The sequence below is a fragment of the Arabidopsis thaliana genome, chromosome 3 (genome assembly GCF_000001735.4).
Source record: "Arabidopsis thaliana chromosome 3, partial sequence".
Classification (NCBI taxonomy): Eukaryota; Viridiplantae; Streptophyta; class Magnoliopsida; order Brassicales; family Brassicaceae; genus Arabidopsis; species Arabidopsis thaliana.
The window spans coordinates 17,347,097-17,372,254 of NC_003074.8; the positions used below are offsets into that span (position 1 = coordinate 17,347,097).

Here is a 25,158-nt window from a genome sequence, read left to right on the forward strand (position 1 = left end):
AACTCGTTAAGTCTCCTCGTCTCTGAAAAAACTTTCTCTGATAGAGACCAGCTTGCTTATAGCCTCAGCCATTGATATCCGGTTTACCGGTGATTCTTCTGAACAACTGACTCCCACCCGAAACACAAGGGTCAAGCATTCGACCATATTGAAATGCTGAGCATATGCACCACGGAGAATAGTTTCGTCTGTGATATCTAGTGCTTGTCGTTTCTGCAATGCTGATTTAGTAAAACTATGTAGAGTTAAACCGTCCACGAATAACTTATTGGTGGGTCTTTTTCCAGTGAAAATCTCCAATAGGACAATACCAAAACTGTACACGTCTCCCATAATTGATGGATGACCTCCCATACCATATTCTACAAAGTTCAGTAATAACAACAACAAGACTAAAGAATATTAGGACGACTGTCTGGTCTCTGCTTGAGATAATTACCTAATAACGATTATAAATTTTAAAGTAAAATAAGCATACCTGGTGCAGCATAGCCAATGGTTCCACGAACACCTGCAGAGCTGAATTGAATATGGAATGTATCCCGATCAAATTTTAGTAGGAGTTGTGCCAAACCAAAGTCGCTTACATGAGCAGTCAAATCTTTGTCTAGTAGAATATTGCTTGGCTTAATATCACAGTGGGCTATAGGGTTGTGACAATAAGTATGAAGATAAACCAGAGCCGAAGCAACATCTATGGCAATGTTGAGTCTCGCAAAAAGGCCCAGGGTTCTCGAGGGATTGCCAGTTTCTTCTATTTCATCCGGGTGCAGCCACATGTCCAAGTTTCCATTAGGCATGAACTCATACACTAGAGCTCTAAAATCATTTCCTTCAAAATCAGAACTTGAACAGATAGTAACCAACTTCACAAGGTTGCGATGCCTTATACCTCCTAATGCTTCACATTCCGCTATGAAACTCTTTGCAGCACCACGTTTGCAGAGATTCAAAACTTTAATGGCAACAGCCTTGTTCTTGGACCCAAGAAATCCTTTAAACACAGCCCCAAAGTTACCCGACCCAATCAAATTGCTGGAAGAGAAGCCACCGGTTGTCTTGTAGAGCTCATCATAACTTATCTTTTCATAAAACGATTTCACTGGGGAGAAAGACCGATCATTCTCATTATTATTAGCTCTGACACTCTTCACTCTCAGTTTGTACCAGCATAGATAAACCACACACAGACATAGAAGCAAAAGTGCTGCCATAACTGCACTGACACAAATGGTGATTATCTTTCTGACTGATGAATGCCTTCTTGGTAATTCAACAGAGCATGGCTGAAGCTGTAATGACGGGATGCCTCCACAGAGGTTTATGTTACCAAAGACCGACATCGCACTGGTATTACGAAATACCCCTTCCGTTGGCACAGCTCCGTCGAAGTTGTTCAAAGAGAGATTCAGGTTCTGCAGTTTGGAAAAGTTCGCCATATATTCAGGTATTGTACCAGAGAGATTATTCTTCGACAGATCTAGGAATCTGAGGCCAGTCAACCCTCTTATATCTGGAATGGGCCCAACAAATGAATTCCCTTGCAGCAAAAGGAATTCTAGTGAGAGACAATTCGCCAAGGTTTGTGGAATCTGTCCTGATAGTTTATTGTATGAAACGTCTAGAGCTAATAGAAATTTAAGCTTTCCAATGTCTTGTCTCAAAGGGCCAACCAACAAATTAAATGAGACATTTAAGACGACAAGAGATGGAAGTTCCATAAGCTCATGGGGTATGCTGCCATTCAACTTATTAGTACCGAGGTTCAAGTCTAGAAGGTAGCTGCAACTTCCAAGACTTGAAGGGATGCTTCCTTCAAAACTGTTGTTAAGCAGATACAGGTATGTTAGCCCACTGATATTCCCCAAGGAAGATGGTATCTCTCCAGACAGTCCATTTGAATAGAGCAAGACTTTTCTCAATTCAGAAAGTTCTCCCAATGAGGGAGGAAGTTTGCCTGTCAACAGATTTTCGCCCAAGTCTAATGTTTGCAGGCTTACAAGATTCCCTATGCCATGAGGAATACTTCCAGAGATGAGATTTCCACCAAGAGAGAGCTCAGTTAATTGGGTGGAGAGATTGGCTATAAAGACAGGCAACTGACCGCCGAGTTTGTTGAAGCCAACATTCAAATACTGCAACTGACTGCAGTTAGTCAGTGCACCAAGAAAATCAAGATCACCAGAAGAGTAGTTTCCCAGAGAGTTATTATTAAGGCCTAGCAGTAATAGATTCTGAAGTCTTCCGAAACTCAATGGTATCTTTCCAGTAAGATGGTTAGACGGAATATCAAGTTGTCGAAGACTTGAGATATTGGAAAGTGTCTCTGGAATGGTACCCGTGAAACTATTTATCCCCATATATAGTATTTGAAGGTTAGGGAGAAGAGAACCAAAGTCAGGTCTAAGGGTGCCAGAGAAACTGTTGCCGGTAATGGACAGGAATATTAGTGAAGACAGGTTGTAAATTGGAGGAGGGAAAACCCCATTAAACTTGTTTAATGCTATTCGGAAAAAGATCATCTGTTTCAGTCTGGCTATATCCCCAGGGATCTCTCCTTCTATTTGGTTATATATAAAATCGAGCATCTGGAGTGATGTCAGGTTTCCCAATGAGGCAGGAAACTTCCCTGTTAGATTGTTTCTACCAAGAGAGAGAAGGACAAGCTTAGACAGCGAACCAAACTCCAAAGGCACGCCTTGTTCAAGATGATTTGATGATAAATCAAGTGTTGACAGGCTAGAGCAGTTCGACAGAACAACCGGAATCACCCCTCCAAATAAATTATTGCTCATGTTCAAATATTGAAGCCTGAACAAGTTTCCAACCTCTGAAGGGATGGCACCATGGAAAAAGTTGTCTGCAAGATTCAAAGATCTAAGAAATGAGAGGTTACCAACAAAGGGAGAGACTACACCGGTTAGTTTTAGTCCTCCAAGATCCACACCAGTTACTCTCCTGTGTTTGAGGCCACACTTAACACCGGTCCAGCTACAGAGAGGCAGGGAGTCATTCCACGAGCCCAACACAACTCTACTTGTTTCAGAAACTTGAGACTTGAACTCAAGCAATGCTTGTTTATCAGTCTCCTCCGTCAATCTGATTGTTTGTGCACAGACCATATCTGAATGTTCAAGTGACACAGAGACAAGTAAAGCAGATACAAGAATCAGTCTCATAACAATACAAGGAACCCCCATGGGTTGGAAAAGCTTTTTTTTTCCTAAACGAAACGGAGACAAAAAATTCTTTCACAACCAGGATGACTGTTGAGATTATGAGCAAATAAAAATCTGGCGGCTTTGGTTCCCTATACAATAATGAGGAATATGTAGTATAGTAGCCTTTTAGAAACTCGCAAACAAAGTAATGATATTCCAAAACCACGGGGCTTGCAGCCTGCGGTATGCAGATTATTCTCAATCCTCGTTGACTATTAGGGTCAAAGTCCAATAGAGCAATGACTTATTCTCATGTTGCCTCATTATTCACTGCTTCATTTCGCCCAAGTCAACTATCAGACGCTTATCAAATACTATATACTTTAGTTTTACCAAGGAAAACTTGATTAATTAACACTAATAGCAACGACCATTCTTATAAAAATGTAGCTGAGGGATGTTTGTCAAGTTCTTAGCAGTGACCATGACATCAACGATTTCGATATACACCAACTTGCTTCTATATATTTCTCAGCAAAATACAATAAAATAAATAATTCGAGAGTATCTTAATCATATTCATATCTAGCAGAAGAAAAATTCAAATCTCACTATATGATACAGTAATTTATACACAATTCTTTGTTCAGTTTTTTATAGACAAAGTCATTAGGAATTGAAAGGAAAATATTTACAGTTTACCTCTTTAATTTGCATATGACAAGAACAGCAAGCGTTGCACTAATCCATCCATATGACACGTACAAGGAGAGCCAGAGTCACTCATCCCTGTAGAACCTGAGTCTGTAACCACAGGTCAACACAGCCACTAACAACAAAAGGTATAATGAGATAGCAAAAATTCTGTAAATAAACGAAAAAGGATATAACGACTTCTTTCATTCCAAACGGAAAAATCAACAAGTCTCAGGTGTCACAACAAACATAGAATCCCCGTTACAGAATGAAGCAGTTTATATAACCACAGGTAACTCTCTTGGAAAGAACAAAGGTCATTTCCACAGACACTAGCTAAAACTGAAAACCATTGAGTATGCATACCACTATCTACCCCTTTAACGACGGCGATCTTCCCTTCTTAATGAATCCCTATCTTTTTCCTCCCTGTCGTTACGATCTCTTCTAGATTCTGCCTTCCTTTTCTCCCAATCTTGTGCTCTGGATCCCTTGTCCTCCCTTACATAATCAATTTCATCATTGTGCCTTCTAGAATACGCATTATCATACCGTCCTGATCTCTTTTGTTCCTTCATATCATAAGCATCTCTTGACCTTGGCCCCATATCCTCCCTATCCACTCTTTCTCTCTCTTTAGGGCGGCCATACGAGGCATCTCCATCACCCCTTCCTCTGTAACTTTTCTCTTCCACATCAGGTTTGAAATCTCCTCGATTGCCAAAACTTGTACCACCCTTTTTAGCACCATTTAACTTGTCTTGATCCCACTTGGAACTTCTATCCTCTTCATGACCCCAACCAGTAGTTGCAGCTCTCTGTCCATTAAAAAAGGTTTCAAGAAAATAAATGAGATAAACAGTATGTTATAACTTCTATCAAGTATTTATTCAAAATCATCTCTCGAAAGAATAGATTACTCGCTTACATACTTTTTCATCATGTGAAAATTTACAAGAATCACCACGAGTACACTCTCCTCTCTGAAAAGCTCTGCAAACACCACGACCCTCTCTATTCTTGTCATGATCCCACTTGGAACTTCTATCCTCTTCATGACCCCAACCAGTATTTGCAGCTCTCTGTCCATAAAAAAAAAGGGTTAACTTCTATCAAGCATTCATCAAAATCATCTGTTGAAAAGAATAAAGTACAAAATCACGCTTACTTACTTTTTCATCGTGGGAAAATTTGCAAGAATCACCACGAGTACACTCTCCTCTCTGAAAAGCTCTGCATACACCACGAGCCTCTCTATTCTGGCGTCGCGTCTCTTCATCCTCCTCTTCGTGCTTTTTGTATGCCCCACAATGGTCCACCTTAATGGTCCGTCCCAACACAAGAGCTCCATTCAGATTATCTACAATCACCAAAAACAGAACCCAATTACAAATCCTAACACCTAAAAAAAAAGTAAATTTCACATGTACAAGAGTCAGTTTCACTAACCAACAGCAAGAATGGTACTTCTCTGATCTTCATAAGCAAGAAAAGCAAAACCTTTAGATTTACCCGTTCCCTTGTCTCGAATAAGATTGACATCAACAATTTCACCATATCTGCAATTCCACAAAACAAAAAGACATTAAACCTATAAACCCATTAAAAAAATTGAAACTTTAGAAACGAAACACAACACTTACTGAGAGAAGACGGCGAGAAGATCACCTTCGGTGAGATCGAACGGTATGCCTCCGACGTAGACATATGCAGAGTTTTTGTACTTAGCGTGCCATGAAGCTTCATCAGATATTCCTAAATCTGATTCCCTAGCGTTTATCTTCTGTAGATTCTTCACCTGCGTCAATGGATTCATCTTTTCAAATTTCTCTGCGTTCGTTGCCGGGAGGAACCCTAAAACTAGGAAATGAGAGATTAGCCTGAGCGGGTCGGGTTTTAATGACCCGTTTCCTAATTAGATTAACCGACCCGGATTGAGGCCCATTTATTCTATTCCCTTTCTAGAATAAATGTCTAATATTATTTTTACATCTTCTACGTGAATTCGGGTATCCGTTCGGGTTCAGTTCTTTTTTTCGGATACCCGTTCAGATTCGGTTCTTTTTTCGGGTATCGGATCTATTTGGGTAGGAGATTGAGAACCATTCGGGTATTCTTAAATTTCGGTTCGGTTTCGATTCGGGTCGGTTCGGTTATTTTAGTAAAAATGTAAAAATGACCAAAAATATCCAAAATATTTTCAGGTTCGGGTTAGGTTCGGGTTTTTTCTCATATATACCCAAATCTATCCGAAATACCCGATTACCCGTAAATATATTGGTTACTTTTTATCCAAATATAACCAAATGTAACAAAAATACTTAAATTATCTAAAAAAAACTATAACATTGGTTACTTTTATCCCAAATATATCTAAATGTATATGAATTACTAAAAATATCTAGTATATTCGGATTTATAATTTTAATTTTTGGTGTTTGAGGTATTACAAATATATATATAACTAATATTTTTAGGTTTATATTTGTATTCGGGTATCTACGGGTATTAGATTAGGTCCGGGTTCGGTTCGGGTTTTTTCGGGTAGTGAAGTGTAGGATCCATTCAGGTAATTCTAAAATTGAGTTCGGGTTCAGTTCGATTATTTTTCGGGTTTTTCGGTTCGGGTATTTGGTTCCGGTTATTATGGCCAGGCCTAGCGAATATGTTCAATTTTGATATATAAAGAAAAATTCTAAAACTCCAATTAGGTTAAGTTAGGTTTCGCTAGAATAGCCTTTGAAACGTTTGAAGAAGACAATGAAGTTGTGTTTACGGCTATTGTGCATCCACCAAAAGAAATTTTTGGCTAAGAAAAGGGAAGCGAAAAAGGTTAAAGCGAAGAAACTCGATCCTCTATCCGGCACCGATTTACATTCCTCTCGATCTTCAGATCTATACACTTTTAAGATTGCCTGTGAAGTCTTTATTGAGATTCCGGTGCGCCTCCAAGCTTTGGTCCTCTATCACCACCAGCCAATATTTCAAAAAACAGCACTTGAACATTACATCTTCCTCAGCTCCTCCACGTCTTCTCATTGCTTTTCAGGACTTTCACGGTAAAAAGCTTATGTTAGTCTCGTCGCCTAACCCATACGTATCTTCCTCTTCCTCTTCCTCTTCTTCATGTTGTGTACCTTATAAAGATCTGAACGTCTTTAAAATTAATGGGAAACTAGTGTATAATGCGGTTCGGGGCTTGATCTGCATAAGTAGACTAAGTATGGGGATTTGTAACCCTAGCACAAGGCAGCTTCAGTTTTTTCCCCAACTCAAGTACAAAGAAGATCCAAAACTTTTTACATGCCCCAATTATTTTGTTGGGTACGATTCTATTGAAGATCAATACAAAGTGCTCGCAATTGATCGTTTTCATTTGAGAATGGAGCACAAGATTCTGTTATTGGGAAGAGAAGAAGCTTGGAGAGAGGCTCCATGTGTTGCATGTCCTCATGTTTCTCATACCTCGGGGCTCTATATGAACGGTACCCTGTACTACGGGGCGTCTAGGACGGATATCGATCCCTGGAATAACAATTCTGTAATTGTGAGTTTCGATGTTAGGCTTGAAACGTTCAAAATCATCAATGTACCAAGCAAAGTTCTACCAATGGGTTATGAAAATATGTGGCTTGCTGAGAGGTGGAGGAATCTTACAGATAAAACTCTGATCAACTACAAAGGAAAAATCGGTGTGGTTGAGAATGCTCGTCAAGGTAGTTTTCGAATGTGGGTTGTGGAAGATGCTGAGAAAGAGGAATGGTCTATGAACACTTTTTATTTGCCCCAATCTGCTGCTGGCCTTGACTTCAACATCATGGATACCTTTTATACCGGCGAGATTTGTCAGGTTCCGAAAGAATTGTCAGATCCTTTTTCGTCTATTATGGTCTTATGAGAATATGCACAATACTAATATGTAGATGTGTACGAATAAAACTTCGATCAACTAGGGAGAAAAATTTGGTGGGGTTGAGAATCCTCATAAGGTTTTCGAAGGTGGGTTGTGGAAGATGCTGAGAAAGAGGGATGGTCCATCAACACTTTTCATTTGCCTAAATCTGCTTTTTTCCTTGACTTCGACGTCACGTACGGATACCTTTGATGCTGCAACAGCCTCAATGGTTTTTTTTTGTTGACACAATGGTTTCTTCTTCAGTTCTTGACACAAATGTTAAAGAAGATGACGATGAAAGGATAATGAATCTGTGAAAGATGATTAGTAATTATCTGTCATAGTTCTCTTAAAAGTGTTCTTAAGTCTTAGTACATCTACCTTCTGTCTTTTTTTTTTTTTTAATTGAATGTAAAATTAATTCAAAACCATAAAAATAAAAAACTGTTTTTACATCAAGTGCTGCAACTACCTTCTGTCATGGTTCTTTTTCTAATTGTATCCTTGTTAAGTTTTCATTTGTTTCCGAATCTTGAGATTGTAGTTGATGATCATATAAATTATAGAACTGAACAAAGTTAGACCAAATCTATAAATGTTATAGTCAACAGTAAACTCGAATCCGTGAGTGCAGTTCCAAGCCTTTTAGCTCTAGATTTGGAGGAGAATTGAATGGTCTGTTCTGGAATGATCTTCTGTCATGTTTGTTTGAATATTTATCCAAGACACACACAAAAAAATTGTTTGTTTGCATTCACTTTTTGTTTGTTGGGTTGATTTTTTAAAATTCAACAATCCATGATGATCTAATGTTCTAGACCTATCATTTTGGTAAATCTATACCACTAAAAAATTCATAGTTTTATATTTTAAATTAGTACTTGATAAATAACCGTAAAAGTAATGAAAAAATTATGTTTGAAAATATAATGATTGAATATAACTTAATATATATTGATAACTACCTTGTTTTTGAGTTATTATTTGAAAAATACACTTTCTTTATTTTTTAACAAATATTACAACTTTTAATATATAAAATAACAGTTTTGTCCAGATTTAAAACAAAAACTGTTTTCTTAATAAATTAAAAAAAAAAAAAATTTAGAAAAAATAAAATAAGATAAAGTCATTAGCTTGTTTATTTTTCAAATATTTTTGAGATAAAAACAGTTTATTATTTTTATATTAAAATTTTACAAAATGATATCTAAAATATTGTTTAGTCTATCACTTAATAAAGTTTATTTATTTATTTGTTTGGACGAATTTTATTTAAAAATATTTAAGATAAGAATTATCTTTAAAAATTTTAGTTGCATCAACTTTTAATTTATGGATTTCTTTTTATTTTAAGTTCAAAATATTTTTAACTATTGCTAAATTTTAGTGAGGCTATTTAATTATTTATATATTAAAATTTTAAATTTAAAAAAAGAAAAAAGGATAGGGTATTTTTCAAATGAAAACTCATAAAGAAGTTATTTTCCAAATTTACTCTAAAGACAATTTCTTAAAGATGAATTTCACCAAATCAACATCATAATTTAATTTAAATTTCATGAAGAAAAGTATATATTGTAAAAGTTCTATTATTTTGATTCCATTTATAAAAAAAAAACAAAATCTGTTAAATATTGATGATGATTTTGTTTTAAATTATTCTTAAATAAAATCTATAAAATCAATTCTTTTTGTTAACACTATAAAATCAATTCTTGTGATATTTTTCTTAAGACTTTTATATTTCCATTGCCATTTATTTCCCCTTTTTCCTTATTCATATTGTTTCTTCCGGAGGAAAAAAAAAATAGTTTTAGGGTTTTGTAGAGAAACAAGGCTTCTGTCCGATTTTGACAGCAATCTAGCCGATGAAACCGATTTACATTCCTCTTTATCTCCAGATTAATATACTCTTAAGATTACCTGTGAAATCTTTATTGAGATTTTGATGCGTCTCCAAGCTTTGGTCAACTATCATCACCAGCCAAGATTTCGGAAAACAGCACTTTAATATTACTTCTTCCTCAGCTCCTCTTCGTCTCCTCATTGCTTTTGAGGACTTTTACGGAGGAAATCTTCTGTTAGTCTTGTCGCCTAACCGAAACATATTTTCCTCTTCCTCTTCATGTTGTGTACCGTACTGAGATTTGAGCCTACTCAAAATTAAAGGTAAAATGGTGTATAATACGGATCGGGGTTTGATCTGCGTTGGAGGTTTTTCAAATGTTGCGATCTGTAATCCCAGCACGAGACAACTGCATATTTTTCCCGAATTCAAATTCAAAAAAAGTCCAAAAGTTTTTCCACGCCCCCAGTACATGCCGTTGATACTCTTCCTTGGAGATTAGAGCACAAGGTTATTGTATTGGGAGGAGAAGAAGCTTGGAGAGAGACTTCGTGTATCGCCTTTCCTCATATTGGCTATACCCAGGGGATGTGTATGAACGGTACCCTCTACTACGGAGCTGCCTGGAAGGACACTCATTCCCCGGATAGTAATTCTATAATTGTGAGTTTTGATGTTAGGCTTGAAACGTTCAACATCATCAATGTACCAAGCAAACTTCTACCAGTGGATTATGAGAATATGTGGGTAGTTAAGACGTTGATTCCTACAGATAAAACTCTGATCAACTACAAAGGAAAAGTTAGTGTGGTTGAGCATCCTCGTGAGGGTGCTTTTCGAATGTGGGTTGTAGAAGATGTTGAGAAAGAGGAATGGTCCATGAACACGTTTCATTTGCATGAATCTGTTGTTGGCCTTGACTTCAAGGTCATGAATACCTTTTATACTGGCGAGATTTGTCTGGTTCCAAAAGTATTGTTGACAAGTATTGTTGACGATCACTTTTGTCTTTTCTATTACAATTTGGAGAGGAAAAGCATGAGAAGTGTCACAATTGAAGGACTGCCTATACCCGAGCTTAAGCGACTCCGTAATGACCTGTGACTGTTTCTGATCATCATGAGAGCTTCATGTTCTTAGAAACCGAAAGTTAATTTTGGCTTTTCTTTATATATATGGTTTTTTCTGGTAATCAGGGTGTGATACCGCTTTTACCACTTATTAGTTCTTCTACGGTGAGTGTAGCCATCTAGTAGCTCACTGACCGGGTTTTCTAATGGGTAGAAAGCATTGTATCCCTTCGAATAAATCAAAGATAATAATTTCATTGAACTTGGTTTATTATATATGAGAACATTAGGGCATCTCCATCAGTCGGATACTTTCTGAGTTTCTCAAAAAAAAAAAGTATTTTAATAAATATTAGTTTTATAATTAAATTTTTAATTATAAAATAAAATTTAACCAATAGTTGATATACATTTGTTTTTATGGATTTCAAGTGATAAATGAGTTTCTCATAGTTTCTCACTTTAGAGACTTTCTCCATTCACTTAGACTACCAGTTGTATTGACAACTTTCCATCTTGTTGACTTATGGTGGTGGGATGCTTGTGTACTTAAATTCAGTTCGGTCTAATTCCTCACTTTCGTTTGAATCTTCTCTTAAGCATGTTTGATATAAATATTTGAAAACATATATAAACCAAAAAATTATATATTTGTTCTGACTTTAATACACAAGTCAGAGAAGTAAAGAGAAATACAATATATGGAAAATATTTCTACTACAAGAACACTTCCAAATTCCAATGAGGGAAGGGTTTGCTAGGGTTTTCCTTTGATTATTTATAGGGTTTTGTAGAGAAACAAATCAATCTTAAAAAGAAGACAATGAAATTTGGTCCGAATACGACACAGATTTACATTCCTCTCGACCTCCAGATTAATATACTCTTAAGATTACCTGTCAAGTCTTTATTGAGATTTCGATGTGTCTCCAAGCTTTGGTGTTCTATTATCACCAGCCACGATTTTCGAAACCGTCACTTTAATATCACTTCTTCTTCAGCTCCTCCTCGTCTTCTCATTGCTTTTCAGGACTTTTACGGAGAAAAGCTTCTGCTAGTTTCGTCGCCTAACCCAAACGTATCTTCCTCTTCCACTTCTTCATGTTGTGTACCCTATAAAGATCTGAGTAAAGTCGAAATAAATGGACGAAAGGTTTATAATGCGGTTTGGGGATTGACTTGCTTTGAAAGTAGATTAAAGGTTGGGATTTGTAACCCCAGCACGAGGGAGCTGCATATGTTTCCCCAAATCAAATTCAAAAATTATCCAGACATTTTTCCATGCATCATGTACTTTCTTGGGTACGATCGTATTGAAGATCAATACAAAGTGCTCGCCATTGATAATTTACCTTGGAGATTGGAGTACAAAGTTGTGGTATTGGGAGAAGAAGAAGAAGCTTGGAAAGAGGCTCCATGTGTTGCATGTCCTCATCTTGCTAATACAATGGGGCTTAATATGAATGGAAGCCTATACTACGGGCCTCGAGGAAGGACAAGGGTTCTCCAAATATATCTATAATTGTGAGTTTTGATGTTAGGTCTGAAACGTACAAAAACTCCAATGTACCAAGCAAACTTCTACCAATGGACACTTCTGATAATTTTTGGACTGCTAATTGCAATTGTTTTATTGGGGATAAAACTCTGATCAACTACAACGGTAAAATTGGTGTGGTTGAGAAACCTCAACATGGTAGATTTCGAATGTGGGTTGTTGAAGATGCTGAGAAAGAGGAATGGTCTATGAACACTTTTTATTTGCCCCAATCTGCTTCTGGCCTTGACTTCAAGGTCATGAATACCTTTTATACCGGCGAGATCTGTCTAGTTACAGAAAAAATATCTGATCCGTTTTGTCTCTTCTATTACAATTTGAAGACAAATAGCATGAGAAGTGTCACGTATGAAGGACTACTACATATGGCCACGTTTAAGCAAGCGTTGCAATTCAGTGTATCATATCATTATGAGAGCTTGGTGTCCTTAGAAACTTGAATTGAATTTTAGGGTTTTTCTTTATATTTATTTTGGGAAGCACCAAGATTCAAGCATTTCCAGCTTAAAATCATGGTTTTGAGTATATTTAAGGAAGTTCCAAGATGGCATCATGCATGGTCGATTAGTGGGGGAAGTCCTTTTCAGCTTAAATTCATGGTTTGAGCAAAGATTTTGTATACTTTAAGAGAACTTTTAGCTGAAACAATAACAGATTGTAGATTTGTGAGTGAAAGCCATTTCTTGAAGAAGAGGTTATTAAATTCAGACATGAATGTACAACAGAAATAAGAGTTTTTGGGAACCAAAAGCCAAATGCAGATAAAAAGAAAAGCAAGTAGAAATGGACTTCCCCAAGAAATAGTTACACTATATTACTTACTACTACTCTAAAACATTATATACATATACATTCAGATAAAAGTTTACCAGACCCGGTTTCGGCTTTTGCCAAAGCTCTTCTCCGTCTTATTTACTTGACATGGCAATCATAAGGAGAAGAAGCAAACACTTGATCTGGAACCACTAGAGGTAGCTTCTCTATATACACAAACAACCTCTTCTTATTCTCCCGCTCAATTGTATACATATTAACCGTATCGGATTTCTCCATTAACATCCATAAGTCCCCTGAGTTTACTCTCTTAAGACTGTCTCGGCAAAAAGGGCATGATTCTGACCTCCCGTGCCTGCAAGAAATCATCGGTTATTACTGATTCATCGATATTATACGAAAAAATAATGCAGAAATGACTTACCAATCGCGGTAACACTTGATGCATAAAGAATGCGTACAATTAGGGAGAACCACCATGTTGTTCATCTCCATACAAATCCCGCATTCTTCTTCTCTCTCGATGTCAATCTCCGAGAGCTTGACCTTTTCAGTCTCATCTTTATTTCTGTACCGTATTTTGCAGACTTCTTTCTGTTTACGATCATCCAGGTCTGTGATACCTCTTTCTAGTTGTAACAACGACGGAAATATCACAGCTGTTTTTCACAACACGGGCAAAACCGATAAGGATTAAGGATAACAACAATCAACTTGTTACCAAAACACTTGAATCTGCACATTACCATAGAAATCTTTAATACTTGTTTTTCTCTCATAAACCGACATTGTGGTTTTCCCATCCGCATAGGTCTGATTCCATTGAACGGATTAATCAAACAAACACACAAGAAAAAGCAGTAGAAGAATAAGGAAGTGAGAAGTTGTAACGTACCATGTAAATCAGAACTCTGAGCAGACCGAGTGTACCAGCAAGATGGCAATCAGTCCATTGTACAAGAAAAAGTAAAAACTGAGCAGCTGGAGTGTACGATAGCCTCATTTGAACACGCGCTCCATCCTTCTCCCGAGGATAATCTAAAGCTCTGTTAATTCACAGAGGAGAAACAAGTGACAATGTTCATAAGCACCATAACAACATCACTTGATGAAAAAACACAAACATAACAAAATTCATCATTCAATGTATTGAACGAATCACAGAGATTATAAACAACAGAAGCAATTGATCAATGCACCATTGAGATGCATGGAAGTGAGGAACTTAAAGATAGCATCACAAGTACACCTCTTGATCATTGCAGAAACACATTTTCAGCTTCAAAGATCAAAGTTTGATTTAATCAAGCATCCTCATATGTCTAAATTGATTAAGAAACTCACCAAAACATTCACCTTTTAGACATAGAACTTCCTAACTCAACTAGATTACCATCAGAAATCAAATCAAATAAAGGTTTTAGCTTTCAAATATTTGATCATTTCAGACAAACACAGTTTCCTCTGAGATCATCAAGCCAAAGACTTTGTTCAGCTTCAAGAGTCAACACTCAAACTAGGACAAGACTACCTAAAAATGACTTCATCACCCAATTCGTTGGACAAGACCTACAATTTCAGAAAACCCACTTAAACCAAAAAGATAGATTTTTTCCACCCAGAAAGAAATAAAAATCGTAACTTTAGATAACAAAAACAGAGAAAACTCCAAAATGAACAAAGAAAAAAGGAATCAAATTTGAGAGGCTTACACAGTGTTAGCGTGTTGAATATCAGCTTCAAGAGCTTTCAGAGAATCCTTAAACGAAACTTTTGCCATTTAAAATCTAATTCTCATCAAACGAACAGAGGAATCAAAGAGTATTAAAGCGAGAAGAAGAAAGAAGAAGAAGATAGAAGAAGCAAAGAAAACAAAGTTTGATGCTTTTCCTTTTAGCAATTAGATAGAAAAGATATTTCTTCACCCAAATTCGATGATCAGAGATGAGAGAGAAGAATGGTATTTTCGTAAATTCGGGTATGAGACAATGGTATTTTAGTAACTTTGCATATGGAGATAAACTTCAGTTACGATTCTCGAAGAAGCTTTATCGAGAAAAGACGCGGAAGTGGGTTACAAGATTGACCATTTTGCCCTTTGTTCGGCTAATGTTAGAGAGAGAGATATAAAAATCTTGTCGGGAGTTATCTTCTGTTTATGGCGTAGGTGTCTGATTTGTGCATTGCAATAGTGTTTTGACACGTGGAGGATAAGGATTAAATATCTGCTTGATTAGGCTTAACAATCATTTGTCATCTCTTTAATTATGAAAAGTCAATCACCCACTTGTTGTTTTGTTTTGTGGTATTATCATTGAATACATTACTAGAAAACAGATTCTGGATAGATGACAAATGAAACAAATTGATATATAAGAAAACAATAAAGGAAAATATTATTTTTAATACTGATTTCATCAAGATATTAGATTTTATAATTCAACTAGATTATTAATTATACATATTTAATATCTATATTGTACTTCTTAACTGTTGACAATATAATTTTAATATAAATTTGCAAATAATATTTTTGTTTACTAAGAATTTTCTTTAAACAATGTTAAAAGTTTGGAGAAATGTATGATTTCATAACACTATTTTTTCAATTATATTATATATTTTTATATTATATATATTTTTTTTATCAGATTATATATTTATTGTTAAGTTTGAAAAGTAACAGTAAATCCCTAATTTATAATAAGTTATTTTCTACGCAAACAAATTAAAAAAAGGAAAACTTATGAGAACAAGTGAAAAAATAAAGATAGAGAAATAATTGATATCAATTTTTTTGCTCCAAGTTTTTTCAATTTAACAATTTGCAGATTTTGGTATACTTTTTTTTTTTTTTTTTTCGCGGATTTTGGTATACTAAGACTGTGAATGGTGACATAGACCGCACCCAAAATCGCACCGCAACAGTGCTGTAACAGTATCAAAATCTCTACATATATATATATATATATGTATCTGTTATAACCAGAGAAAGAGATAGAAGAAATGAGTGTGTTTTCCATTGAGAAAATGGTTCTATAGGAGTATAAGGAAAAGGTAAAACCCTACAAACATCTAGATGATGGGCTTAGATGATGGGTCTTATAATGGGCATCCATCTTTATTCATAACACTCCCCCTTGATGACCATTATAGTACCATAACTCGTAAAGTATTTGAAATGCTGCCTCATTAAAAACCTTACCAGGAAAACCTAATGGGAAAAACCTTGGTTAAGGGAAAAAGAGTGCAACATACAATTACTCCCCCTTATGAGTATATTCGTCGAGATCTTTGAGACGGCGTAATCCGATACGATAGACTAACTTCTTGAAAGTAGCAGTAGGTAGCGCCTTGGTGAATAAGTCAGCCAGATTATCATTCGAACGGATCTGTAGAACTCGTACATCGCCGCTCTTTTGTAGATCGTGTGTGTAGAAGAATTTTGGTAGGATGTGCTTTGTTCTATCGCCTTTGATGTATCCGTCTTTGAGTTGTGCGATGCATGCTGCATTGTCTTCGTACATAATTGTTGGAGTTTTTTTCCCTGCATACATACCACAGTCTTCTTGTATATGGTGAACTATGGATCTTAGCCATACACACTCGCGGCTAGCTTCATGAATTAGTAAAATCTCTGCATGATTAGAAGATGTGGCAGAGAATAAACAGTATTTGAGAATAAGTCTGCCAAATCTTCTCTTGAACAAATTTCTAATAAAGTACAACGCCATTCTTCTGCTCATGAATCTTTTAGATGATTCATCTTAACCATCTTATTTATTTCTCTAAATATCATTAGTGTATAATATTCATTTGGATGATTGATAGAATTTCTTAATATTCATCAAGTGTATTATTTGCGTGTTCTTTAATGTCTCGTTAAAAATCTTGTCATAGAAAAATCATGTGGGATAAAAACTATGATAAGGAAAAAGGGTACATCCACGCATATCATTCAATCTCCCCCTCGGAAACATCTTCTTCAGGAGATGATTTTCAATCAAATACAATATCTCGTTGAAATTAATAACCATAATCTTAATGATCAAAATTATATGGTTTTCATATAGACTTATAAATATCATTATCTACTGATATTTTATCATAGATTATTGTCATCGTATTACTTATATAACTCTGTACGAGTTTTAATGATTTTCAAAACAAATATTAGTTTGATCAATATATTTTGACAAACTCAACATAAATATACATTTATATGATTATATGTCATGTTACATATTTCTTTTTATTCGATCGAGTAGAGTTGTAGAGAACATAATTCTCATATAATTAATCCTTCAGAGATTATATCTTTCAAGAATTTCATATAAATGTCATATCCAGTGTTCCATCTCTTATTGTCAGACTTTAGATACTTAAAAATATTACATCCACCACAAGAGAATATATTTCTTCATAATACATTTCTTATCTTTGTGAAAATCTCATTAATTTCACTATTCTTTCACATAAAGACTCATTTATTTTCCACTGGTTTTACACATCATGTGCATAGACTACTAGTCCAAATATCTCTACTAGAGATTATAATTATATGTCTATTTCTTCTTTTCCATTTTTGGCTAATCATTACTTTGTGTCCACTTTTCAATAGACTTTCTTTCATGATCCTCCTTTTTGTCCATAATATCAACTGCTCATAGCATGCAATTATATTACGACGTTGATTTGCTTTTGATTCCATTATATTTTGACATGACATAGCTAGCTAGATCTCTTCATTGTCAAGTACTTGAATGTTTCATTTGTCATGTTTATGTCTCTTTTAGAGATCATTCACTCTCTTCAAGATATCATCAAAATATTTATTTCCTCAATTTGGTCATTTTTAATTTTGTGCTCCTTCACTTTTACGAGGATGTTTATATTTGGAACCAAGGCTATTACGCTTCATGCGATCTTAAGACTCAATAGCAGTTTGAAATTGGTCCTTACAGGACATTCATTATATTCTGGAGCATTTAATTTACAACTGGTATAGGTGACTTCATCACTTTATTTGGGTCAGCAAATGCCTCTGGCAATTACAACGCTAAATTCTGTAATTGAATTATCTTTTGGACTCTTAATATACATTCTTTACTCCGAGGATCATTGATAATTCATTTCTTTTTATCTTTTTTTCACCAGCTGTATACATTCTCCCCCTTATGTTGGAATATCTGACTATATAATATGATAGTCTTCAAAACGAGCGGTATATAAATCCTTCTAGGATGGCTTAGTTATCATTCATATCCAACATGTATCCTTATCCTCCTTTGAGGGTTCATCTCAGCGTGCCGTGGTGGAGCACTTTTCACATTCAAAGATTTTAGATGAAAACTATTTGGTTTCTGACCCAAAACCAATAATGATGGGGAAAACTATTAATTATTCATTGACTTGATGCATATCGATATTACTAAACTATTTTGTGTATGAAAATGAATTTCAAAATGTTAAACACTTATCCCAACGGATATCCAATAATGGTTACAATAAATAAACACTGAAATACTCTTGTATTTTAATCAAGAAAGTAACCTCGCAAACTCTATATTGCGGGTTTATAACAAGGATAAATATGACCTTCTAGTCGATGCAACAATCGAGTCAATGTGTCCATTGAATCGATGCATCTTTTATAGCCATTAGGTATCTAAATGTCATATAGTGGGTGATTAACCCATAATCATCTCCTTGTATATACTTACGAATAGATAAAGTCCAAATTATTTTGACTGGTAAAAATCACATTATCATATTGCTTTCTGAGCAAGTAACAATTGATAAATCATTAGGGAGAATCTTCTGGTTTTTCACCTAATGTCCACATAATTCTCAATACTTTCGCATCATCAATAAACCAGGATGACCAATCCGGTTAAGCCAAATATACTCTTGAAATTTCTAGGTTTTTTTTGTTTTTTTTTTTTTAACTTCGGATTTACTTTTCATTGCTTATCAGTTACTCTCTTAATGAGATCTTATAATCAAAATTACTTCCATGTATTTTAATAATCAATCATATGTTAATAAAGCAATAAACGAGACAATAATTAAAATTTTATATTCTAATATAAACGATATTAAATGTAATTTGACTAGCTATATAAGATCTTATATTCACTTAAGAATATGAGTATTACTTATCATCAATAACTCATATATTTTCTTAGCCTTTGAAAAACACTCGATTTAAGTTCATAATAGTTCTTAAATTTCTTTCAAAATATTGTGTTTACAAGACAACAATACTTGCGTAAAAGTTTAAGCGTCTGTTTTACCATCTCCGCATCAGAGATATTCTCTTAACAATGTGAGTTATATTCACAAAGAGACTTCAAGTCTTGAAGTTTTAGTAATAACTAATTATAACTTATTTTATCTAATAACACATTCATATAAGAATTGCTTTATACAACTTTTAGATCTTTAGTAGTCAAAGATTGAACATAATCTTCTCGATATGTCACTTATTATCTATTCATTACTTCTCCTCCTCGAAATGATGAAACTTCAAGTTCATCCATCTCGTATTGAATTCCACTCTAGAAGCAAATGTATTTTATATCTCATCATATTAACTTTGAGATTTGGAGAACTATACCGCATCGATGATCTTAATTTTGTATTCCCATAGAAAACAATGTATATGCTCTTCTAGAGTCTTTTAATAAGATTTTATACTACTTGATATACTAGATTATTTCATCGTTATATTTATTTTTTACTTTTGGTGATAATTTAAGTTCTTGAAAAAACTTTGACCATCAAAATTATGATGTCTTCTTAAGATACATTAAACTAGTCATTCATAAAAATTTCTATAAGTGATTATACCTTTAAATTAAGTTATTTATCAATCAATTTATTTCATAAAATAATCAAGTATTATATAACAATACAATTTTAATGCAATATTGTAAAACCAATCAGAATAAAACTATTTTGTGAAAAATCCGGATTTTACATATATCTTGATAAAACTTTTATTTAGGGTAATATGAATTCGTGCAAGATTTGGGTAAAATGATTTCGTGCAAAATTAGGGTAAAACCATGAACAATTTTGTTTTTTTTTTTTTGTTTTTTTTTAGATACCACAAAGATTTAGAAAAAAGAATCTTATAAAAAAAAAATTATCTTGCAACGTTTTTAGTAAAAATAATAATAACACAATCAAATATATGGAAATCTTATAAAAAGATTTAGATAATAATAACACAAAGATTTAGATATATGGAATCTTATAAAAAGAAAAATTATTTTGCAACGATTTTAGTAAAAATAATAATAACACAATCAAATATATGGAAATCAAATATTTAATATGGAAAAGTCAATATCTAAAAGTGATAAGATATGTATAACGTTTTAATCAAAGGAGTTAAATAAGGGATATCATATCAATCATAAATGGATTTTAGACAATATAATATTTATAAAATGATATTGAATATAGATGCAACTATTCAAAACTGGAATGCTAAAACATTAATACATGCTTGCATCACCCACCACCGGGCTATGAATAGTTACAAAATTAGTTATATAATTATAAAATTGGTAATTTATATATTCAATATTGTAATAGTAAATCACAAAAATTAACAATTAACAAGCATGATTCTCTTCTTTAACGATTTTCTTTGTAGAATCATTGAATCATGCGATAGTAATTATAGAAACAAATGATAAGCATGATTCTCTTCTTTATTGAATCATTGAAAACATGCTTTTACCGATCTATACTATAATCATCGATCGGTTCATATTGTTTTGTTTCAATAATAGAAAATAAGTACTATGAACCATGAGTCGATAAGTAAACATGGTTCTTAAAAAAATGTAAGAATCTCTATATCTATCTTTTAGAGCGTGCTGATAACGTGTTATAACCAGAGAAAGAGATAGAAGAAATGAGTGTGTTATTCCATTGAGAAAAGGGTTCTTTATATAGGAGTACAAGGAAAAGGTAAAACCCTACAAACATCTAGATGGACTTAGATGATGGGTCTTATAATGGGCATCCATCTTTATTCATAACAGTATCTATGTATTTTTGTTACTATTTGAACCGCACCGCACTTCTCCCGCACCGCAAAACGCAGTCACCATTCGGACCCTAAACCTTCAAAATCTGCATTGTTTAGAGCGTTAATTTTTGACAAAAAAAAATTGCTAAACTTAATTTGTTAATTAAGTCTAATGAACAAGAGTTTTGTGGTCGATCTATTTAATTCATGTGAAATAAATGTACGCAATGAACTAACCCACAATCTCTATTTTTTGGATCTCTAGTCTAATCTTGAGAGAGTGGTTGCTCAATTCGCAGATTTTCGGATATTATCCCTAACAAACAAATGGTTGACAAAAAAAAAAAAAGTGAATTTCTTTCAATCTCTTTGAACACAAAAGAGTCAATTGTTACAAAATAAATGCAAAAACCAAATTGTTTTCTTCTTAAATCCAAAATAAGCCAAGCATATCATGGAACCAATGATAATAATACAAGCTAGAATCATATTCTTATGAGCTTGGAATCATGAACTAGCATCGTTTCACGGATGGAGTACTGCATCTATCTCTTCCTTGAACTTGGCCATCGCGTCCCTAGGTAGTGTTGTCAGCACCCGAACACCACCGCTCTTCCCCGGAACCGCTTTTGACGCTGGTAACAAAACACACAAAAAGGGCAGTGTCAGAGGAACCAAAGGTATAATGTTCACTAAACCTCCCCAAACGTCTTGATCCAACCCAAGATGACGCCAATCAGTCAGCATCATGAAAACTCCTCCGTGGATCTCCTTGGAAGCTAACTTCAGCTTCATTGTATTCTCCATCTCTCTAAGTTGCTCACACACGTATCCATTATCAAGCGCCGCTCTCTTCGCGTCTTTTATGAGCCTCACAAGGCGAGATATCGGTGTTTTGCTTAGCTCTTTCGCTGTCAATGCCACGGAAGCATGAGTGAAGGCATTTCCATAGTAGCCTTCAGGTAATGGAGGCTCGATAGAGCTGCGGATGCTGACGGATATAACCAAATCCGTAATCGTGTCGGGATTTAGCTTCATGGCTCGACATCTTGCTCTCCAAACGTAGGCCGCAAGAACCTCCACGGTCGTGATCTTCATGTTCTTCTCCTTCTCATTGGTAAGGTTCTCATCTTCGATAATTATGTTCTTGAGTTTAGTGATGTCTTCGGATGTAATGTTCAGAATTTCACGGACCATGTCTTCCGTTGGTGTATCGGGCGAAGAACAATCTTTCTCCACATCAACGAGTTTTGGATTATTTTTGTCGTTCCCGAGCTTGCCTAAAATCACGACGTGTTAAAATTTTCACATGGATAAACGTAATATAGATCCATTTTCATAATATATACTGTATTGATCAATGATCTCATTATTCAAAATTGGACCAAACTAAAATCAAATATTTAAGAAAACAAACAAAAAACGATCCCACACATAGAACGAACAAATATTCGCAAATAATTATATATTTTCTGATATGCTGAAAAAGATTTTGTAGAAATTATATGTGTATGATAAAATGGAAATTGCATGTATATATGTAAATTATGTGTATACTAGATTAGGACCCACCCAAAGGGGGTTTTAAAATTTTTAAATTAAATTAACGATACTTTTGAAAACTATATTTTATATAATAAAAAATTAACCCTAACGTGTAAAAGAATTAAGTGAGATAGTTGTGTTAATTTCTTACATAGAGTACTAATTTGGTTAGAAGTGATCATGTGTCTGTCCCAGACGGGGATGACCGTGGGTTGGGCTCTTCCGGCGGCCAGTTCAAGTATGGCTTGAGAAAACTGAGCCATGCCAATACCATCACAAACGGTGTGAGAATGAACAGAGCCAATAGTCATTCCTCCACATGTGAACTTAGTGATCTGTAGAGCAAGAGGCCTATACCCAAGATTACAACCTTTCAAAGTGTCGTGTGAAGGAACAAGTTGGTATGTTGCTTCCAAGTGATTACCACTCTCCAAGTAATTGAGAGAAGAGAGAGTGCACGAGGCCGTTGCCTTTATCAAGGGGACTCCATCGCCTTGCGTACAATCTAATTGGAGTGTCTGGTCGCTCGTCCGTCGGTGAAGTTTTCCGGCGAGAGGGTAATAATATACAAGGGCATTAGAGAGGGCGAGTTGAATAAAAGAAGCCGGATGGTAGTTGGTGTGATCTCGAACGTATGGGTTTGGGGAGAAGACGCATAGGATGTCCAGGATTACTTCGTTGTTAGGATCGTTGTCAATGGTAGAGAGAGACAAAGTGACATCAGGTGTTGGCTTTGAGGGTTTCACAAGAACCACTTCTGACTTCTCAACGACAAAGGGACATGAATTGTCGCTTCTTGGCATTGTGTGTTGTGTGTGTAAATGAGTAGTGCTCTTATCATAGCTTATTCTTATATAATCATTTCGAAAATTCTCCCATTTTCCGAGTGGGTTTATTTAACGAAAGTAGAGTGAAGATTTATAATCAATATTGCTAAGTAATACTAATATTTATTAGTAAGCCGCTTGATGTTTAGTGCTCTCCCTATCATTACCCGAGCAAGACTTAATCAGTATTTGGTGAGTTTATTTAACGATGGTTGTAACATTTAATAACAAAATTGCTAAGTAAGACTCATATTAGTAAGCCACTTGGTGCCTAATGCTCTGCCACTAATTCATTTCTCTTCACGAGCACGACCTAATCAGTATTTACTGGGCTCCAAATTTTCCTTTCTCTTGATTCGGGGTGGTTCTTTTTTATTTTGCCATGTTGGCTTCGTGGCTTTAAAATGAGACGGTTTTATAATACAAACATTTGGCAAGATATATATAAACTAGAAAAAGACTCACCCGATGCATGGAAATAATAGAAAAATATTGAAAAGGGGCGCCTATAAAGGTTGGCCTCTGAATATCGTTTATAAAAATCTATGTTATAAGAGAAAATTGTTCTAAAAATTTGATTGCTACAACTGCATTTTTATAAGAGAAAATAATAGTTTTCCGATAAGGTGAGATTTTCAAGCATTTAATTGACGTCTAATCTAATAATCCGAGATTTTGAACCATTTTTACGCAATGTTCATGCACAACCGACTTGTAATATATGTAGACAATGTTCATTCCGATTGTCTCATTTGATCCAACCTTTTCATGTAAAAAATTTTGGTAAAAAACCGATCGTCTGTTAGTATAAGTGATGATTTAAATGCATTAAAAGAATCATAGATAGAATAAAAGGGAGGTTTAGAGAAAAAATCATTCTAAAGCAATGATCCAATATATATTCGTATTATTTTATTCTTAAATAATAAAAGGTCATCTAAAATCCATCAAATCACGGGGTATATCCTTCAAATAACCCCTCACATTGTTTGTGGTTCTGCAAGCCCCTTTTAAAAGCTTTTACAGCAGGCGTGGGTTTGATCTTAAATAATGCAATTTCTTGCAAATTAATGACAGAACTTATTGGAAGTTTAGAGTCCCACATACAGAATCATTTATTGTGGTCTCGTGTGTTGCGGAGAGAACATGTCCATCATAGAAATATCATACATGCATAACCATTCTTCGTATTGCATGGAAAAGTGCATCGTGGAATCATTATTTGTGGGAATTATTAGTTGCAATCTGATTGAACATCATCAAAGTGGAATAATTGTTTTTTTTCCTGTGAAGAAAGATATAATATACTTTTGTGCGTACAGAAAGATCCTTCAAATCAGAAAATGTACTCGTGAACCATCAAATTGGCGAAATAGGTCTCCCTACAAAATTCTACGACCTTTGTGGCGTGTTGGTTGTATGCCCTATAACTCCTGAAATTCCTAATCAAAATATACAATTTGAGATATATATTCTTACACTTTTGCATAGAAAATTTCTGATTTTAAGAGACTAACTCTTTCTTTTTTTTTTAAGTGTGAAAGATGACAAGGTTGCTATAATTTTAACTGAAGACTCTAAAGAGCCAACAGTAACAATGTGCGTCTCCTTCGATTTGTCTTTGCTTCATTAAGTTGGCCGGTGAAAATATGTTTTCAAGTCTTTATCTATATGTCGCTCACTACCCTTTCATTATGTGTAACAAATAAAATAAAATCCTTAACGGATATCCATTT

The 25,158-nt window shown here is 34.8% G+C and overlaps 7 protein-coding genes, 1 long non-coding RNA gene and 1 pseudogene across 12 annotated transcripts; 3 read left to right on the forward strand and 6 right to left on the reverse strand.

Annotated features, from left to right (window-relative positions):
* Positions 1-6: 6 nt before the first annotated feature.
* On the reverse strand, positions 7-3,857 carry AT3G47110 (Leucine-rich repeat protein kinase family protein; the record flags this gene model as incomplete). Its single annotated transcript, NM_114578.2, has 2 exons — positions 479-3,857; positions 7-362 (listed from the first exon to the last, which is right to left on the reverse strand). The coding sequence occupies exons 1-2, from the start codon at positions 3,198-3,200 to the stop codon at positions 7-9; spliced, it is 3,078 nt and encodes a 1,025-aa protein (NP_190295.1). The 5' UTR covers positions 3,201-3,857.
* Positions 3,802-5,757, reverse strand: AT3G47120 (RNA recognition motif (RRM)-containing protein). Of its 2 annotated transcripts, NM_114579.3 has the most exons (5): positions 5,501-5,742; positions 5,307-5,416; positions 5,030-5,217; positions 4,790-4,939; positions 3,865-4,675 (listed from the first exon to the last, which is right to left on the reverse strand). In NM_114579.3, exons 1-5 carry the CDS (start codon positions 5,671-5,673, stop codon positions 4,238-4,240), a joined length of 1,059 nt encoding a protein of 352 aa, NP_190296.1. In that variant the 5' UTR covers positions 5,674-5,742; the 3' UTR covers positions 3,865-4,237. The 2 variants fall into 2 exon arrangements, with proteins under 2 accessions (NP_001327717.1, NP_190296.1); NM_001339303.1 differs by lacking the exon at positions 4,790-4,939 and having other exon boundaries at positions 3,802-4,675; positions 5,501-5,757.
* An 860-nt stretch (positions 5,758-6,617) lies between these two features.
* On the forward strand, positions 6,618-7,990 carry AT3G47130 (F-box associated ubiquitination effector family protein; the record flags this gene model as incomplete). Its single annotated transcript, NM_114580.2, has 2 exons — positions 6,618-6,797; positions 6,853-7,990. 2 exons carry the CDS (start codon positions 6,618-6,620, stop codon positions 7,753-7,755), a joined length of 1,083 nt encoding a protein of 360 aa, NP_190297.1. The 3' UTR covers positions 7,756-7,990.
* Positions 7,991-9,929: 1,939 nt separating this feature from the next.
* Positions 9,930-10,705, forward strand: AT3G47140 (F-box associated ubiquitination effector family protein; the record flags this gene model as incomplete). Its single annotated transcript, NM_114581.1, has 2 exons — positions 9,930-9,969; positions 10,071-10,705. The coding sequence occupies 2 exons, from the start codon at positions 9,930-9,932 to the stop codon at positions 10,703-10,705; spliced, it is 675 nt and encodes a 224-aa protein (NP_190298.1).
* A 789-nt stretch (positions 10,706-11,494) lies between these two features.
* On the forward strand, positions 11,495-12,669 carry AT3G47150 (F-box and associated interaction domains-containing protein; the record flags this gene model as incomplete). Its single annotated transcript, NM_114582.2, has 2 exons — positions 11,495-12,049; positions 12,142-12,669. 2 exons carry the CDS (start codon positions 11,495-11,497, stop codon positions 12,667-12,669), a joined length of 1,083 nt encoding a protein of 360 aa, NP_190299.2.
* AT3G47160 (RING/U-box superfamily protein) lies at positions 12,662-15,144 on the reverse strand. 3 transcript variants are annotated; one of them, NM_001203096.1, is made up of 6 exons: positions 14,718-15,022; positions 14,535-14,572; positions 13,899-14,049; positions 13,750-13,816; positions 13,428-13,662; positions 12,895-13,358 (listed from the first exon to the last, which is right to left on the reverse strand). In NM_001203096.1, the coding sequence occupies exons 1-6, from the start codon at positions 14,781-14,783 to the stop codon at positions 13,142-13,144; spliced, it is 774 nt and encodes a 257-aa protein (NP_001190025.1). In that variant the 5' UTR covers positions 14,784-15,022; the 3' UTR covers positions 12,895-13,141. The 3 variants fall into 3 exon arrangements, with proteins under 3 accessions (NP_190300.1, NP_001190025.1, NP_001327886.1); NM_114583.5 differs by lacking the exon at positions 14,535-14,572 and having other exon boundaries at positions 12,662-13,358; positions 14,716-15,144; NM_001339304.1 differs by having other exon boundaries at positions 13,899-14,572; positions 14,716-15,022.
* A 1,119-nt stretch (positions 15,145-16,263) lies between these two features.
* On the reverse strand, positions 16,264-16,737 carry AT3G47165 (annotated as a pseudogene; the record flags this gene model as incomplete). The annotated part of the gene is made up of 1 exon: positions 16,264-16,737.
* A 4,838-nt stretch (positions 16,738-21,575) lies between these two features.
* On the reverse strand, positions 21,576-23,398 carry AT3G47170 (HXXXD-type acyl-transferase family protein; the record flags this gene model as incomplete). The annotated part of the gene is made up of 2 exons (NM_114584.2): positions 21,576-22,330; positions 22,747-23,398. The coding sequence occupies 2 exons, from the start codon at positions 23,396-23,398 to the stop codon at positions 21,576-21,578; spliced, it is 1,407 nt and encodes a 468-aa protein (NP_190301.2).
* A 973-nt stretch (positions 23,399-24,371) lies between these two features.
* AT3G07645 lies at positions 24,372-24,675 on the reverse strand. The gene has a single exon (NR_141339.1). It is a non-coding gene; the product is annotated as an other RNA (long non-coding RNA).
* Between the last annotated feature and the right edge of the window lie 483 nt (positions 24,676-25,158).

Coding starts and splice junctions, on each gene's coding strand:
- AT3G47120 (NM_114579.3), bottom strand. CDS start 5,673: ATGAATCCATTGACGCAGGTGAAGAATCTACAGAAGATAAACGCTAGG. Junction 5,417..5,500: donor CTTCTCGCCGTCTTCTCTCA/GTAAGTGTTGTG, acceptor GTGGAATTGCAG/ATATGGTGAAATTGTTGATG. Junction 5,218..5,306: donor AAGTACCATTCTTGCTGTTG/GTTAGTGAAACT, acceptor TGGTGATTGTAG/ATAATCTGAATGGAGCTCTT.
- AT3G47160 (NM_001203096.1), bottom strand. CDS start 14,783: ATGGCAAAAGTTTCGTTTAAGGATTCTCTGAAAGCTCTTGAAGCTGAT. Junction 14,050..14,534: donor GGTGATGAAGTCATTTTTAG/GTAGTCTTGTCC, acceptor GTGAATTAACAG/AGCTTTAGATTATCCTCGGG. Junction 13,663..13,749: donor AAGTATTAAAGATTTCTATG/GTAATGTGCAGA, acceptor TGTGAAAAACAG/CTGTGATATTTCCGTCGTTG.